Genomic DNA, 17,743 nt, shown 5'->3' with positions numbered 1-17,743 from the left:
AGCGACAGGAAAACACGACCTCAGTGATGCTTCCGTTTCTGGAAAGGCCTAAAAATTAATCGGCACCTAATTAACAAAGTAACATTTGTTTTTGCCATTCAAATGACATACGGAAAATATTTTAATCAAAACAACTCAACAAAATAAAGCTAATTCAGCTCATTAGGAGAATGACACACCACTCCATCCATCAAACAGCCTGAAGAGAGACACAGCGGTAACGAGGAGGGGACAAAGTCAAAGGCTTAAGCTCATCCTTTTGGTGAGTGACAATAAAATGGAAAGCTCTGCAAATTAGCTGATCCTGGAGGATGGCTGGGGAGGCCACTGACACCTTCGCTGACATTCCTTCTCCAGGGCCATATTGGCCCCTGAACCTCTGGCACTGCTCCTTGGCAAAGTCAGCTCCAGGAAAATCAGGTTGCTGCAACTGAGTTTGAGAGCTGGTAAAGGGATATTCCCACCACAAGCAGCGCCTTGGATTGAGAGATACAGATCCTCAGCATTCAAACACCAACATTAAAAAAAAAAATATTTATTTTACTTGGCTACAACTGTTAATATGGAAAGATAAAACAGTGTCATGTTGAGAACCTGCTGTGAGATAGTATTAAGTCTGATGTGTTTCCCATCAACTCGATATCCTGTTGCAACAATTATCTTTTGTTTATAGTTAAACTTAATTTTTCATGCGCAAGATGAAATAGCTAATGAAATAACTAATCATTACATTGATATATTTTTCTCAATAACCAATTTCTAATATTGACTGGTAAGTTATTTTACCCAAAAAAAGAACATTTTATTATTTTTGCTGAGAGTGAAAACTAAGTGTGCTTATGGATATTCAGTTGTCAAACACTAATGAATGAAAAATAATAGTAAAAACAATATAAATGCTATTTTTAAAAGGTCTTTGTAACCTCTATCTATGAAAGGTGGCTCAGCGAAGCAAAACACTCCAAACTTTTCAGTAGAGGAAGCACAGAGATTCTGCACAAAACCAGACCTACCATGATACCTCATGCTTCACCAAGTACAATTACGAAATGGATTCTTCAACAGAAATGAGGGCAAAAAAATAATCTTACTATAAGACAATGCTTTTAAAAGACAGCATTCATTATTACAGTTTTCTTTCCCTTTAAAGAACAGTATTTTAAGGAGAAATTCACTTTGCCTTTCCAGAAAATAAGGAAGGACATAGAATTTGATGAAGAAAAAATTACTTTTCTGGTAGCACTTTTGCTGCCATCACACAATTTTTTTTTTTTTTTTTTACTTTTCCTTAGGCCAAAGCCATGAGGTTCCAAAACAGGTAAGGCAATCGACCTTGCCATGGCCTCTGGTACACTACAAGCAGAAGTATTCAAGACAAATGAATAATAACGGCACAACATCATTTACCTGCACAAAGGAGATTCATATATTTTTTTTTATATATATATTTGTTTTGCTTACCTATTAGGCGTATCTCTTAATTTTACCCTTTTTATTTAATATTTTAGATACATTTTCATCTCATGGCTACTTTTTTTTTTCTTCTCTTTTAAGGGAACCTGAAGTTTTAGCAACTCCCTTGGTTTATCTGTCTACAGAGAGACTTTATTATTACCTACGTTATCAACAATGATTTTTCCCTATCAATTTCTTTGATCAGCGTCCGGTCACATTTACTAAGTATGTCCTAAATCATAAAGATCTTTAGGCACATGAAAGTGGGATATGTACTCCAGATGCCAGCTTTAAAAGTCTCATTCTTTAATCAGATTTTCATACACAAACATGAGACTTTATATAACGACAGAACGAAAATCAACAGTGACAGATTGGGTGACTGGAATTCCTACCGGACTTTTTTTATTCATCAAAACGTCCAGCCTTATAATTTTGGAAGAGAATTTAGCACCAGCTGGAATCCTCAGACAGCACTAGTAAAACAATAACAAACCTCCCTCAAATGAAATTTTAAATCACGAGTTTAGAAAACACTTTCAAAAAATGAAAGACACTTACTAGATTTAAAAATTCATGTGACTGACCTCCAGGTCAAATCCTGTCATCATGGAAACAGCAAGAAGAAACACAGTATTTAACTCTGTTGCTGATGTTTGATTTGACAGATTCCAGGAGACTCAGATTTAGACAGAACAGGCTGAAGTGTGACTTTACAGCAACTGAAATTCAGGGTCCAGATAAGCAAATTAGCATTCTCGCACCAACAACGTTAAGCCAATGTTTAAGAAACAAACCCAGACAAAAAGGGTGAAGAACCTAGGAACCAATGATTTGTTTGCAGGGTACTGGACTTCTATAGTCTCTCCCTCCAGGGACAGCCTGAGGAAAAAGAAAATCTTCGGTCCCACCTGACAACTCCACAAGCTCAACACATGGTAGAGAGACAAGTAGACAAGTATCGCTAACTCTGCCCTTTAGGGCAAGAAGCCGGTGGGTTGGTGAGTAAACCTTGTGCCGCAGTCTCTGAAGTGAAGCTCCCTTTCTGACCTACCGTTTGCAGGCAATAAAGCGTCAAGTTCATGTACATCAACTCCCATTGTTGAGGTTATACAAGCAGGGTTCAACTAAGGCACTACCGATACACATGAGTTAGCTTGTGTTATTTCTACGTATTTGTAGTTACAGTACCATGCCAACAATGCATCTACTGCCTCCAGGCTGTGGTTAATAAAAGGTTAGTTCAACTTCAAGTGTTTTCTAGAACTTTTCCTGAATTTCAGGAGGTCCCATAGAAACTTGTTACCAGGAATGCCAACAAAAACGAGAAGCGGTAAGCGGCCAGCTCTGGAACACAGATCTAAAACTACTTTATTGGTATAAAACCAGCCCCGTGAGTTGTGAGAAATGAGATATTTCATTGTTCCCTGTCTTGCATGCTGAGGACCTACTAAGCAGGAAACAATGACAAACTAATGACAGAACGAAATGAATCCAAGTCGTGTTTGTAAGAAGAGTCGGGGTTACACAACCGTACAGAGCAGCAGTCAGCCAAAAAGAGCCTTCCGAAATAAACAGCAACTTTTCAAAAGAAGGCGGAAGACACATTCCTGTAGACATGGAGCATTACGAGAGACATGCAAAGAATACTACTCACATTCCCGTAATATCTATCAGGGCTAATTGTCAGCAACAGCTCAGCTTAGCTAGAGGAATGTTTCAAGTCATATTTCAATCCGCTTTAAAGATTGTATAATGCTAGAAACCAGTATATAAATGTTTAAGACAGCAAGTAAGCAGCTTTGAGGTTTGAATTTTAAATCGTTCACTCTTGAGTCCTAACCCAAAAGAACTTTGACAGAGAATGGAACGTAACATCAGGGAACTAAAGCCAAGGCTGGTTTTGATATACATAATACTACTTTATTCCATTGTTTCAACTTTCTTACAGGTTTAAAAAATGCACAGGGGTTCAGAACCACCTCAACAGAACAAAGAATACATAATCAAAGGAGATCTAGAGTCAAACCACAAGTGTGCAAGCGTGGTTAGCTTCCATTACAAAAAGTAATAGGCACGATCTTTACATATGCATTTTGGTGAAAGAAGGAATAATAGTGCAGTGTTAAAAGGCACCATTAATCAATAACTGGGCCTTTTTTAAAAGCCAATAACCATCTAAGAAAATTACATTTGGTTCAAAATAATAATTTAAATATGTTATTGATTGGCATGCATCTGAACCCCTGGAAATTTATTACACAAACCTAATGTGTGCCCTTGCAAAATGAAAAAGAGTTCATCAGTGGACCTGAAAATCAGTTCAGTACAAAAGGAAATAAATACTGAAGCTCTTTGCCTGTACTTAATACTAAACCATCTTGTTCACCTCCTCCAAGAACACTTGTCTAACAAACAGCTATTCAACAACTGCACAGAAGTATTTCTCTTAAAGCAAGTGTAATTTTTTAATCCTGTAGCATTGACCTATTCCATGTGCTATGAAAACATTAGGCACAGACCACAATTTACGTTTTCTCTAAAAAAAATAAAAAATAAAAATACAGTATGTGCAAGCTAGGTTCACACAACGAATTGACAGCTACAACAGTAAGCTATTTAGACTTCCCAAAGAAAAGGGTTAGTTAGTTTTAAATTTTCTAAGCAGTGCTGCACACTGCTGTGTGCGATTATCATATTTGCGTTAGGATTATCTGTGTAGCCAATAAAGGAAAAGCTTTAGTACACCCTAAAGGACACTACATCGATACTGTGTGCTAATTTAACAGGATCAAGAGAATGAAAGATTAAAGAAGTCATCGTACACAGGCAGCTGCAGTTACTCAGCCAGCCAGGAAGGGCTATTGCTTTCTGCAGGAAGAATGGTCTGAAACTCAGTTTACCTCGTAGGTGCCCTTAAACTAAACCACTTGGACACGATGGAATCTAGGGATGCACAGTATGGGGGGAAAAAAAAAAGGCAGGGGGGAATGAGAGGGAGAGCTTCTGTGAAAGTTGTACCAAAATGTGCCGTTTTATCCAAAAGCGTCATGCCCCGTGTAGGGTGTTATGCATTGCGGTTCATTTGTACAACTGAAAATTGTACAAGACGTGAGCAGAGATAGAGCTGATTATTAATCTGCAATATCTACTATAGTCCTCAGGTATATAATTTATGGATAGCCACTTACTGTGTTGTTGATTGTTTCCTCTTAAATATATTTAAATTCAGAAGGCTACAGTATATTCTGACACAAAGATAGTAAGACAACTTTTCTACAAGGGGGAAAATATAAGGTAGTACCTAATTTATTTTATGAGGAACCCCCTCTGATGTGTTAGTTATTTCATGCCCTTTGGAAGATTTTTAGTTCTGACTTTCTTCATCATCTCTGTCGAGTCACTCTCCCCACAATTTCACAAGAGCTATATTCAAGTTCGGTGACCCCTCTTACAGCAGCCTTTTCCTTTTCCGCAATTGCTTTTCAACTCACTCTAACATCACAGCAAACTATTCAAGTAAACATTTCTCTTCTGGCAAGTTTCCAGACACAGCAAATACTATCAAAACTCCACGTTTGATTACATGCGCCAGTTTTCTTTAAATGGAGCAGGAATTAGCCCGTTTTCTCGGTTTAGGGTCCCGTACATCCCTGTCTTTTAAGCACATACAAGATGAACATATTGTCTCCGACAGTCTCCGCAGTCCCAGCCTGAAAACGCTGTTGGAGAGGCTATATATCACACAGTTGCAGAAACTATTGCTTATAGCAAGCCACGTCGTTAAGAAGGAAAGTGCTGGGTTTTCCAACACCCTAGAGCTCTCCAGCAGAAAGTATATGATATAGGGGAGCCACAGCACGTAGAACACACTGGTTATCCGAAACAAAACCATGGCATAGCGGCGATCGGGGCTGTGCCCAGTCTCCCCAGCAGCATCCACTTCGTGGCTAGGAAATCGAGCTCTCCGATCATTTATCTCTTTGGTGTGCTGCCGGCAAATTTTAAAGATGTGGAAATACGTGAAACATATGACAAAGGCAGCAGGAGCGTATAGTAAGCACACGATAAAGCCAGTAAAATAGGCGTTAGTTAGCCAGGAGGTAGCACACCATTCAAAAATATCTCCATGGTAACCAGGTTTTCCCCAACCAAAAAAGGAAGGCAAGAAGATCAGACAAGAGTATATCCAGATCAAAATGATGCAGATTCTCAAGCGACAAGGTGTGACCAGTTGATTATAGGAGAGAGGTTTTGTTATAGCGAGATAGCGATCCACACTGATGCAAGCAAGACATGCCATAGATACGCTTTTCAGCACAGAGATGATATATCCGAAAACTTGACAAGTCAAGGACTCGTGGACACCTGTCGAGTAGTGGAGCAGTGACAAAGTAGGAACCAAGCAGCTAACTCCAACAAAAAGATCAGCATAGGCCATGGTCTGAATAAAATAGCTGGTGGTATAATGATGCAGAAGTGGAGCACAGTGAAAAACAAATATCACAGTTAAGTTACCCGCAATAATTAAAAATGTTAGCAACACAATAACAACTGTCTCAAGGATACAGATGTCAACTGCATTGTAGTGACCAAATCCAAGAGGGCAGGAGAGATGCTCAGATATGTTCATAACACTACTGCTCATATTCAGAGTCCTCCATTCAATCCATCGGGACTGGTTCATGTTTTGTGATTGGGGAACACTGCAATCTGAGCCTTAGTGAGCAGATGACCTGCTTAACAGCAGCTAAACTCTGCTTCAGCGTCTCACGATCTCTCTTTGTAGACACTGCCAGTGCTTACATTTGAGAGGATTACAGTCCCATAGCTGTTGATGCCTCCTCAGCATCAGTGCATCACCTCTGGCACGCCTTAGCTTTAAGGAAAGAAAGAAAGAAAGAAAGAAAGAAAGAAAGAAAGAAAAGAAAAAGCAAAAAAAAAAAAAAAAGCCAGAAAGAGAAAGGCCACCGATCAGCTCCTCCAGTGCTCTTGACCAATCTTTAGCAAACACAAGGCACTTCTAAAACAAACAGGTACTGTGAAATATGGAATAAAAAAATGACAGAGGAGACACATTCATTTCCCAGGGAAGGAGAGGGGGAATCTCTGACTGCTTGTTTTCCTGAGAAAGTCATTTACTTTGGAATATAATGGGGTGAGGGGGAGGAAGGGGAAGAGGAACCTCAGTACAGCTCAGGTTTCCTGGACCAGCAGTAACTGGAGATAATCTTTTTAATGTCTCAATTTAAATCACAGACTGACTGGAGAGTAAAGGAAAAAGTTCATCGTCTAACGCTGTCTTTTCTGGCTCCATTCAGGAGATGTTACTCTGTCTCATCCATGCTATTCATTGGAAAGGTAAGGAAAACATTTTTGTCAAGGTTAATTCCAATAGACTCACCACTGTTTGGGTATGAATAATGAATTTTATTTGGAGGGAGACGGGTGGGGGACAAGGCAGATTTGTCCTCTGACTCCCAAGAAAGAAAACATACATCTCACATACAATGAGGAAGATCGTGTCTATTCATTTAAAAATGAAAATAATTTAAGACTAGAATTTGGAGACTTATGTCAATATTCACAATTCCTTCAAACAGTTCTAGTCCATTACAATTATTAATGCCAGAAGCATAATTCAAGGTCCCCACAGACAAAATAAATCCTCTTGAATTTAATTTCAGCAATGGTAATTTAAAATAATAATCTTTGGAAACTCTGCCATATCTGCTACAGTGGCTCAGTACACAGGAGTTCACAGGCATATCCATGATATTGCTCACCTCTGTAGCAACACCTGAATCATTTCACAAACCCCCATACAACGAGAACAGAAACTTCCATCTGCATTCTGCTGTGAAGCTAATGAAATGCTGATTTGACTAGAAAAGCTGCCATTGTTTACAACTCCATTATTCTGTTATTCAGCTTCGTCTTCTACGTAGTTTTAGAGTTTCTATATTTATTAGACTATTAGCATAATAAATAGTTGCTTTAAAAAATGTTCTTTGAATTGCAGGATGTTACCTTGCTCGTTTTATTTGCAGTTATGGAGAAGGTAAACATTAAAAGAAAGCATCTTCTGTGTTCAGTTTTAAGTAAATGCTTGATTAGTTCAGGAATCATTAGGCAGGTAATTAATTGTATACAATCTTGCTTTTTGAAAGGCCCCTAAAACATTAAAACCATCTTTAATCCTAGAGTTCCTGAGACTAGATGACTGGCAGTGAAAATTAATGAATCCACATAAAATGATCTCCAAGGTCATTCAGATATTACGCTGGCATTTGCTTTAAGTCTCTTTAAAAGTACCGGAATCTCTCGGATGGTTTTGATAGTCCTTGCTGCGTCTTTGGGAGAAATTTCAGACACTAGAAAAGAAAAATTTCCGATGCTGTTGCAGCAGTTTGAGAGAAAGCATTCTTTTTGGAGTTAATTTCCTGTCGTGCATCGCCACGCTGTACAGAAAGTCCTTTGGATTTTATAACATCCCAGAATATTTCCGGCTATTCATTCCCTTCATCTATAAGCAACAGAGCACATATAAAATTACTACTTTCTCTAATTCTTTGTTAAAGCAATAGAGCAATCTTTCTCACCTACGCGCATCCTTAGCAGCCGCTACGATGAACTGCTTGCCAAGGGGAGTCCTAGTTACTGTGGTGCGGTTAGAGCTTCTGTCGCTATTTCTCTCCTTCCCCCTTGAAATGATTGCTTGCACCTGGGGCCGCTCCTCCTCCTCCTCCTCCTCCTCCTCCCGAGCCGATGCAGCCGAGCCGGGCTCTGGAAAGGTGACTGGTTCCCCGGCCCCCAGCCAATGGCCGCGCCGCGCCGCTGTCACTAGGTAACGGCGGCCGGGCCGGGCCGGCGGCGCCCCCCGCAGCGCGGCGGGGAACGGAACGGCCCGGCCCCGGGCTGCCCCCCCCGGCCCCGGGCTGCGGAGCGGGGAGCGAGGCAGGGCAGCCGGCGGGCAGGTGGAGTGCGGGGCGGGGGGGGGAAGGTTTGGGCGGTGCGGGTTTAAAAGCCGGCTCGTCGCGTTCGGGCTGCTCCACGCCAAGCGCACGGATCGCCAGAGAACTGAAGCGTGCGTCAAGATGTACAGCCCGAAACCGTAATGGAACCTATACATCGGGCCCACCCGACTGACCGCGGTTCTGTAGTTGTGGGGGTTATTTTAGAAAGCCCCATCACCGCCTAACTAAAAATGTTTATTAAGAGTTATTCTCAGATTACTAATTTTGTATGCATCTCATTTTACCAAGCTAAGCGTTTACATACAAGGTAGATTTGCCAGGCTTTAACGCAAATTTTGTCCCGCTTAAAAGGACAAAATTCCAGTCCCCGAAAAATTAATTGTTTTCATACTTAAGGCAGATTTATTTTAAAACTCATCTGCAACTGGTTTCAATACCAATTTTTTAATTGCTCTGACCGACTGCAAACATCGGTTTCAATACAAATACTTGTGAGTAACACATTATTTTTTCAAAGCACAGACTTTGTAACCCAATTAACTGATCTCCCTGTTCATGCAAATGGATGCTGTTCTTCCCCAATTAAGGACTCAGAACTTTTGTTTACTTTGTGCTTCCTAAAAATAAAGCCAGGAAGAAGTACAGTCAAAGTTATCTTTCACAGACACTCCTTACGTCCTTAGACAAAGGGAGAAACAGAAAACTTAGATACCAAAATACATGTGTCAAGAATGCTATCAGAGGCTTTAACAAACTAAGTCATTAGAAACTACAGTGATTTAAATTCTTTTAGTCCCAAGGCAAACCACAGGCAAAATTTTAATAAGCTGCTCCTGGGTTAACATCTTGTATTTTGAGTATAGCCTGGAGCAAATATTCAAGGCTGAATGACAAGTCTGTAGAAATGTGAAGCAGCATAAAATGCAGCAGGGTGAGAGTGGTTTGCAATAACAGCGAGTGATAATTCCAAATTCTTCCATTGAAGGATTTAAGAAAAAAAATTAAAATCACTCCGATACCTCCGAACTGTACATGGCTGCAACAACAGATTTAATGGCTAAATTTAGTCCCTGAGTACAGCTTTAAGCCATAGCTATCCATACCCCAGGCGGAACAATAGGAAGCAGTTTTTATTCCTCCTCTTCCCACTCCTCCTGTGGGGGAGGAGGAGAACAAACAACGGTGTGCACAGGCATGGCAGCAACCACTACTGCTCCCTCATCGTAAAATGGATGTTAGAAAGTCTCAAAGACACAAGGGCACGTTAGATAAGCAAAGGTAAAGCCTAAATTTAAAGTGGACCACAGAAACTACACGCTCGGTACGGATGTGAACATTGATAACTACTACAGCTTCCAAATGTTACGGCGACCACCGGGTCTCCTTGCTCACGGGTCAGATCCGGGTGATGTACAAAGCCTCTGTGCTCAGAGGACCGAACTCTGATAACAAGCACTCATGTCAGGCAAATACTTCAGGTCTTGGACAAGAAATCCGGATAGTGCTAAGCAGGTAAAGAGGTAACAGAAAAATCAATGGCAACCTCTGCTGGTTGGTTTTCAATGCAGGTAAAATGCTTCCCTTTCATGAATTGTAATTAAAGGGACAAAGTGATTCAGAAGTAAGGAAGTTTGATTTCTTTTCTTTCTGAAAATATGAGCAGGCTTCCTTCGCTATCAAAAAAATAAAGCCATGCTGCAAGCTGCCAGTGGCTTTATCACCTCAGCTACTCCTGCAGCCCAACTCCCCGTGGCATTTTCTAAGCAGCAGCAGTGCAAACTGCAACAGACTGACTGCACTAACCGGGTACTGTATTTTATGTCTGTTTGGAGGCAAGTGAAAGTTAAAGCAGAAATCAGTTAGTCCTGACAAAACTCTGCAATTACAGACAGAATTTTACAAGGTGTGGCAATATTGGAATGTTGTATCAGAGGCAGCACATAAAATAGCTATATGGAAAAAGTTTTCGATCTGTAGATTAGAGACACATTAGGTACTTTAGCACAGTTTAAAACAAAATGTGCTTCAGAATGGGGGGGGGGTATTATTTGCACGTAAAGAAAAGGAAGTGAGAAAGAGAAAACAGTTATCTTGGAAGAATTTAATGGCTGTCACCAAGGCAGTATTTTACATGGTGCATAAATTCCATAGCTGGTTACGTCCAGCAGAAGGACTAAGCACTCTTCTTCAAGCTGAATAGAAGGAGCAATTCCACACCTTCCTTATGAATTACATCAGCTAGAAACAACAGAAGTTACCATCCAAAACAGAAGACTCACACCCTCTGATCCTGCTGAAAACAGAGGAGATGTGGTAGGAGGTCGAGCTCTGTGTAGGAAAAGAAAGCCTGTGAAAGCAGTGATGTGGGTGACCCTGGAAGGAAGCGAGGTAAAGCTGCTCAGACAGAAGTAGTCCATACAGAAATAGATCTAAAAGGTCCAAGCAAGGAAACCATCTATTACTCATTTCTTCTATTCAGAAAGGAATAGGAATTTGATTTCTAAATCTTTTTTTTTTTTTTTTCCCCAAGGCAATAGGACCAACAGAAGCAATTCCTGCAATGCACAAAGAAGCATCTCAGTTGCACCACTCATTTCTAGTTTGAAGTCTTTCAGGACTCTCTTTGTTAAAATATTAAATGGACAACAACAATTTCTGTAAAATCTTTTAAAAAGACATTAACTAGAGCAGGGAGATGCAGCTGAGAGTGTGGGATGAGGAACATAACAGTGATTTACTTTGATGCAGACTTGCATCCTGAGCCCATAGAACAAAGGCGTTTCTTCAGTTTGCTTTATTTTTATCTTAGCTACCTCTGGCATTTACCTGTCCACCACATCATGCAGACACTCTGATTTTGTTTTTAATGCCTCCAGAAAAATTCTGTTGTATAAAGCTTGCAGCTTGTAGCACAGCTTAAAGAGGGAGAAGAGGAAGAAAATTCAGTAGTTGCCTTAAAAATTTTGTGTGGTACGTGGTGGGGTTTTTTTTGTTGTTGTTGTTTTTTTTACATCAGACTAGTGTTTGAAGTTTCTCTCTGAAGTCATATTGGTGCTGTATTTAAGGCAGAAATCAGTTTTATTTGTTATTTGGAATATAAAGCCTCTTCCCAAATCCACCCACTACAGCTGTCTATTTAAAAACTGCCACAAAGAGCTCTAGCTTACACAGAACATGTGGGAATTTTCACCTGAGTACAGGCACATGAGATATAAAAGGTATACCTTTTATATGTATAAAAGCATATTTTTTTTCCTCAAAATAATTTTAGACTTCTGAAACATTTTATGTTGGAAGGCATCTCCAGATATCAACACCCTCAAAGCCAGGTCCAACACCAAACTGAGGTGGTGTGCTGGCTCCTATCTAGCGGAGTCGTGAACGTCTCCAAGGATGGAGTTTTCACAGTTTGCGTGGGCCCCTGTTCAACGTTTGACCGCTCTCACCATGACTTCCACTATCAGCTCAGAACCTTCCTTGTTACAGTTTGTCTTCGTCATCACCAAGACTAAACCCACTTGGGCCAGTGGTAAAAACCCAAAAGTGTTAGTTCTCAAGGAAACTACAGTGTCTTGTAGAAAGTTTAAACCCATGAAATGTTTCTCCACCCGATAGTTTTGCTATCACAGATGTTTCCTTCCCTTCTCCCTCCCACCCCATGATCATAAAGAATGCCAGAAATCATTTTACAATCCTATGGCCCACATACTGCAGTGACTGCAAAAAAGATCCAAGTGATACAAGTTATACAGCTATGTTTTTGAAATGCAGATGCTCTTGTGGAGCACTTACCTCACTGTTAGAAGAAAAAAAAAATCATCCCTAAAGCCTACATAAGCCTTTTCCGCATTAGAGGGGAAACATTTTGATGGCAGCAAAAGAGTAGGTTCTATAAGGCCGGGAAGAAGGAAGGGGCTGGTATAATTTGGAGTGGAGGGTGGAGGAAATTCAGGTAAGAGGCTGGAAGGCGACAGTAGCTTCGAGGGATGTGAGGGATGTGGAAGGGAGCTAAGGATCCCTTTTCCTTTTACTACTACTCTGGCAGGCTCTGTGTCAGCCTGCTCCTCTGCTGGACTCACTGCCCCAGTCCTTTTCCAATACTGTTTCTAATGAGGCAAATATTAGCTGGAATCATATAAATGTTAGGTAATTAGGATGCTGTGATGTAGAATGAGAAATTAGCAAAAAAAAAAAAGTATTTTTTTCTGCATTGTGGTGGATCAGTAGCGAAAGATGGGCATTCACATTTGCAAGTTTATTGTGCAGTCTTTTCATACTCATGTTTAACAATTATGTCAAACGCTTCTAAAGTTTGAAACTTGAATTAGCTACTAATATTATTCATGCATTTAATAAATATTAAGCAAGTTTTCAGAGTAAATTGCTACAATCTCCCTTTAAACATTACTACCTGGGATCTCATGGATTACATAGTTACTTTTCTCAATTTTAAGAACATTTTTCATCAGGAGGAGCTTCCCTAAAGATAACATTGATGGTCCTGTGACAAGTGGAACTCACTTCACAAGCTCAATTCGGAGTGACAAATACCACCAAACCTGCGTGCCTCAGATCAATAGAAATAAAACACCGTGCAATAAATGATCTATCAAGAAGTGAATTTACTTCAGGGAAATGCTGTGAAGCCTAACAAATGGTGATAATTAGCATTTTTCAGGAATTAAACATAGCATTTGCATTAAAAACCAGCACTTAAGCTATGTAAGGATGCTGTTTACTAACTGACCCCACATGATAAGAAAAGCCCCAAAATGCATGACAACAGACAATGGAAGAATTACAGAAGTGTCTTGGGATGGTATAAAAAGCAAAAAATTAAGACATATGCCCTCTGACAGGGTCATGTGGTTGCCATTAAAACTAATCCATCTGTCCTCAAACTAGCAGTAGCTTAAAAATATAGTATACTGGCAAAAGAATACAGGCTTACTACCTACCACTGCTCCAGGCTTCCCAATGTAGGGCCCTGGTATTTGCATTGCTTTTCCTTTAGCTCCTGCTTTTGATTTGCTTATAGCAAAGCTATGTCCTAGCCATGCAGCTGTCCTAACGTAAAACATCGCCTCTGTGCATGGAAGTACATTAGGGTGAATGGAAACGGACTAGCTATTAATGACACTGCTGTCAAGAGACGATTAAAATTTTCACCTGTTAAATCACAGGACAAAAGACAGCAATTAAGAGAACTCTAAATAAATACTGAAATGTAGAAAATAGTCTCAACAGCGCAGGTAGTATTACCCTTTCTTCTCCTGTGAGAATAATTTCTCATGTTTTAAAATAATACTTAAAAGATTATTTTAATACTGCATTCATTTAAACTTTTTAGAGGCATGTTTTGGCATAGTTGTGTTTTTACTAATACTTTTGTCTATGTCCAGCCAGGAATTACATTCCGTAGATGTCGGTATTATAAAGCATATCACAACTGGGCACCAAGAAAGTATATACTGCAAAGGATTCCGGCTGACTTGGCAGAAGCATGAGCTCAGTCAGTATTAGTAGTAATTCCATTTCAACAGAGTTAGAATAGCAGATTTTAAGGCTACTAAAAAAAAATAAATCCCAAACACTATTATCATCTACTTTGATTTGTCATGTACTGCAAGTCAAAGAGTTCTCTTAAACTACGCATGACCTTTTAAAAGGCAACAAATTTTGATTTAATGAGTTCAAATGATGAATAATTTATCGTAGCCTTGATTAGGAGCCAACTTCTAAGAGCTGTGCAAAAGCAACTACTAAGATACGAACACAAGGATCAAAACCATATACATCTGTCAGTCTTTCAAAGTCACAAGTTTAGATGCACCAAGGAATAAAGTTGAAGTACACGCAAATGTGCCTTTCATTCTGCATTGCCTTCTAAAACCAAAAACAATTGCACCCAGTATTATTTCTTTAAATTCTCCCAAGAGCATCACTTCTATTTCATCCTCAGAGCATTCCTCAGAACTCAAAGCCAAGGCCACACACCCATGAACTACTGTATGATCAACACTGTGTGTGCGTCCAAATCCTCCTCCATCTCAGTACCGTCCTTCTGAACATCACAATGGCAAACTCATAGGACAAATGCCTCCCCACCATAACCTTTGGCAACTTACTTTTAATCTGTGCCGAAACCTACAACCCAGAGAACCTTTGTGTACGTTATTTATCTTCTTCTCAAAAACAGTTTAAAACCCTTCAGAATTATCCACTCCAACTGTCTCTTCTAAAAATTGTTAACTGACAGCTACCATTATGTGACAAATCCACAGCCGCGTGTCAGAAACCGATTCAAATCCACTTGTCATGGATGTGGCTTAGGTTAAATGAGCACAGTACGTTCTCCCAGAGCATGTAGCCTAATCTAGACGGGCTGGCTGAAAGCGCGTGCCTAGTCACATGGGCAATTTACATTTTGATTTGCGTACATAATTGGCACAATCCACCCTAAACTTTTCCTTTAATAGATTTTTAAAAATAGCGCTTCCTCAAGGAGACATGAGGTGGCTCAGAAAAACACAGAACAACTAGGATCATTTAGGAAAAAAAAGTATAGTTTCAAATGTTGGTGTAGACAAAAATCAGTTAAGAACTAACGATTTACTACTTGGTTTAGTGCAGGATCTACTGAGGAGTAGGTGATACTGACCCCAGATTTGGACTAGTACATCCACTTCCACTATTTCTTGAGAACAATAAAGCTGAAAACAACCAAAATAAATTGTGATTTTTAGAAGACTATCTTTAAACAAAGTGTTACTCAGTATTACTACTCTACCACTTTTGTGAAGAAATGGAAAAGAGGAACATCGAAAAGATATGGCACGAAAACTATTTATAAACTGAAGCGTGGCACAATTTCTTTTTATGGATTTTAAGCTCAGCTTCATTTAGACCAAATTTTCCTCCCAGCTGGAACTGCTGAAGAGGTATCACTTATATTCTCTTACAGCACGGAATCTATATCAGCACACACTTGCATCAATAACCATATATGAGAAAGGACCAGGAATAGCTTCCTACCAAGAGCAGCCTAGAGGCAAAATTTTGCAAACAGTAGCAGTTGAAGTACAGTCCTGGGTAACTCACAGACATGGAACCCGGCAATGCTAGATGTGTGGAAAATGCCACTGAAAGCAAGAGTTACTGATTTATTTTTTTCCTAGAGTTAAAAATTAGCTAATTAAAATTTATAAAATCATCTCACATCTGATAACTGTTTCAAGATTAATAACATCTAAATACATTCAACTTCCAATAACTAGCAAATTTTGTCTTAAATTAGTTTGATTGTATTAGATAATGAGGACATTTATATTTATAGCTAGAAATTGGCACACGTGAAATGTTACGTGAGCTGAGAAATTATTTTTTTTATTCAAAAAGAAATATCAAACCTGACATTATTTGCCATCTCTAAGGAAAAAAAAAAAGAAATTAAACATATATTTTACCAGTACTAAAATAGGTTAAATATAAAGACAACATTTTTGAGAGAATCTACAAATCCTTTTGGAAAGGACACTATCAGGGAATACACAAGTCTACAGATTAAACTTAAGTTTAACTTCTTTCATCAATATCTAATTCATACGTAAACCTTGCCACTCTGCTCAAAATTATGGCTTAAAGCTAAATCTCAATCTCTTCGTTCATATAACTGTTAAGATATATCACATATAACTTCCCAAAGCTCAGCACATTGACGCACTGAACTAAACACTGGCCTCTCACTAACGGACAATACGCCTGGGAAGGGCCATAGGGGAAGAAAGGGAAGCACCGGGTCCTACCGGCTCTGTTGGCATAGGATGCTGGTGGTCATCATTTTGTACGGCCACTAGAATGAATTTGGCTTGAAAAGGCACGCAGCACATTTCCTGAACACCCTTCTCCCCTGCACGTCTGCTGCAGGAACAAACCGAGCATCATTTGTTCTCTTACTTTTAATGAAAGATAAGATAAAGAATGAGATGACAAAAACGGAGTTACTCGCTGCAAAACTTAAACAGTAATCTTTAAAGCAATCTTACAGTAAGGAACAAGAAAACAACCAAACAGAAAGAGGGACAGCTTTCAACAGCACAAAGAAAAATGCTTCCCATATCGGTAGCAGTTGCCGATACCTTATTTATACCCATTCCATATCATGAAATAAAGATATTGGAAATTACACTAACCGTTACAGGTTTTCTAATACATTAACTAGAACACATGAAAATGTGCAATTTTCTTCAAAGTAAAGGCTTTATACAGTGACTTGCATTAATTCTCCTGTATAAGTTATAAAAATACTCAGTAGTCAAAAAATTGCCATAGAAAAGGAATAAGGCTAGATTAAAAAAAAAAATATATATATATTTTTCAGCTTAAGTTCTAACCAAAGTGCTCATAGGGGAAGAGCTTTGCTACATTTCCTTTCCTCCCCAAAAAACATTTTTTATAAAACAAAGCAAAAAAAAAAGTGAGGAAAAAATGGTTACATTCAAAAAGCTATATTTTATTGTTATGGCAACTGATGTGCTAAAAATAAAGAAATAAAGTTGTTATGGCAACTAGAATTTTAAAGGCAGTCAAAAGTAGAATAATCAAACATTCTGCTGGCTTAAAATATAACGTCTATGACTCAATTTTCAGAAAGAGCTTCAGAGACAAGTAGTGGTTGGGTTTTTTCGGATTTTGCTTTGGAGATCACAATTAGTACAAGTTTCAGAGAACTCTACAGAGCACAAGGGAGGAAACCAAGGTGAACAGAAGAGTAGTCATTCGAAGTTCTCATGGTCAGCAGGAAGAAACACACACCTTATGCCACTTAATGAATGTCCTGGCAACCTTACCTGGATCCATAAAACATATCAGCTTATTATTAAAATAAACAGCAAGAGGACACTATTTATGTCAGTCACCACACTGATCAAAAGGCGCTATAGAACTAAAAGTTACTTAATGATTTTAAATTAAGTACTGAAAAGTTAGGGAATACCAAAATGCCCCTTTATATAGATGGAATTATGAAGATGAGTATAATTACAAGATCACAACATATTTAAATTTCTGATACATGCTTGATCACCATTATAGGGCTCCCAGCTATACAAGCACTTCCACAACAACCTTAGAGAACCCGCTGTCTCCCATCCAACGCTTGTCAGATTGTCAAAATTGCAACTTTAATTAAAAAAAATTAACAGAACTGTGTGCACTGCGAAATGTTCCAAAACCCATACTCACATAAGCCTTAATTAATACTAAGCAAAGTATTTAACAGATACTTCAGAGAATTATGACTAGAAACAGTA

General features: G+C 39.1%; 2 protein-coding genes across 12 annotated transcripts in view; both read right to left on the bottom strand.

Moving 5' to 3' along the window:
* RABGAP1L (RAB GTPase activating protein 1 like) overlaps positions 1–17,743 on the bottom strand; it is a 247,988-nt gene that overhangs the window by 154,851 nt on the left and 75,394 nt on the right. The gene's annotated exons all lie outside the window — the stretch shown is intronic.
* Positions 3,397–6,276, bottom strand: GPR52 (G protein-coupled receptor 52). Its single transcript, XM_054834174.1, has one exon. It carries the CDS (start codon positions 6,140–6,142, stop codon positions 5,057–5,059), a length of 1,086 nt encoding a protein of 361 aa, XP_054690149.1. The 5' UTR covers positions 6,143–6,276; the 3' UTR covers positions 3,397–5,056.

Source organism: Grus americana, chromosome 8 (assembly GCF_028858705.1).
Source record: "Grus americana isolate bGruAme1 chromosome 8, bGruAme1.mat, whole genome shotgun sequence".
In the NCBI taxonomy this organism is placed as follows: Eukaryota; Metazoa; Chordata; class Aves; order Gruiformes; family Gruidae; genus Grus; species Grus americana.
Note: the sequence above shows the minus strand (reverse complement) of the source record. Positions and strands in the feature narration are given on the sequence as shown.

Coding starts and splice junctions, on each gene's coding strand:
- GPR52 (XM_054834174.1), bottom strand. CDS start 6,142: ATGAACCAGTCCCGATGGATTGAATGGAGGACTCTGAATATGAGCAGT.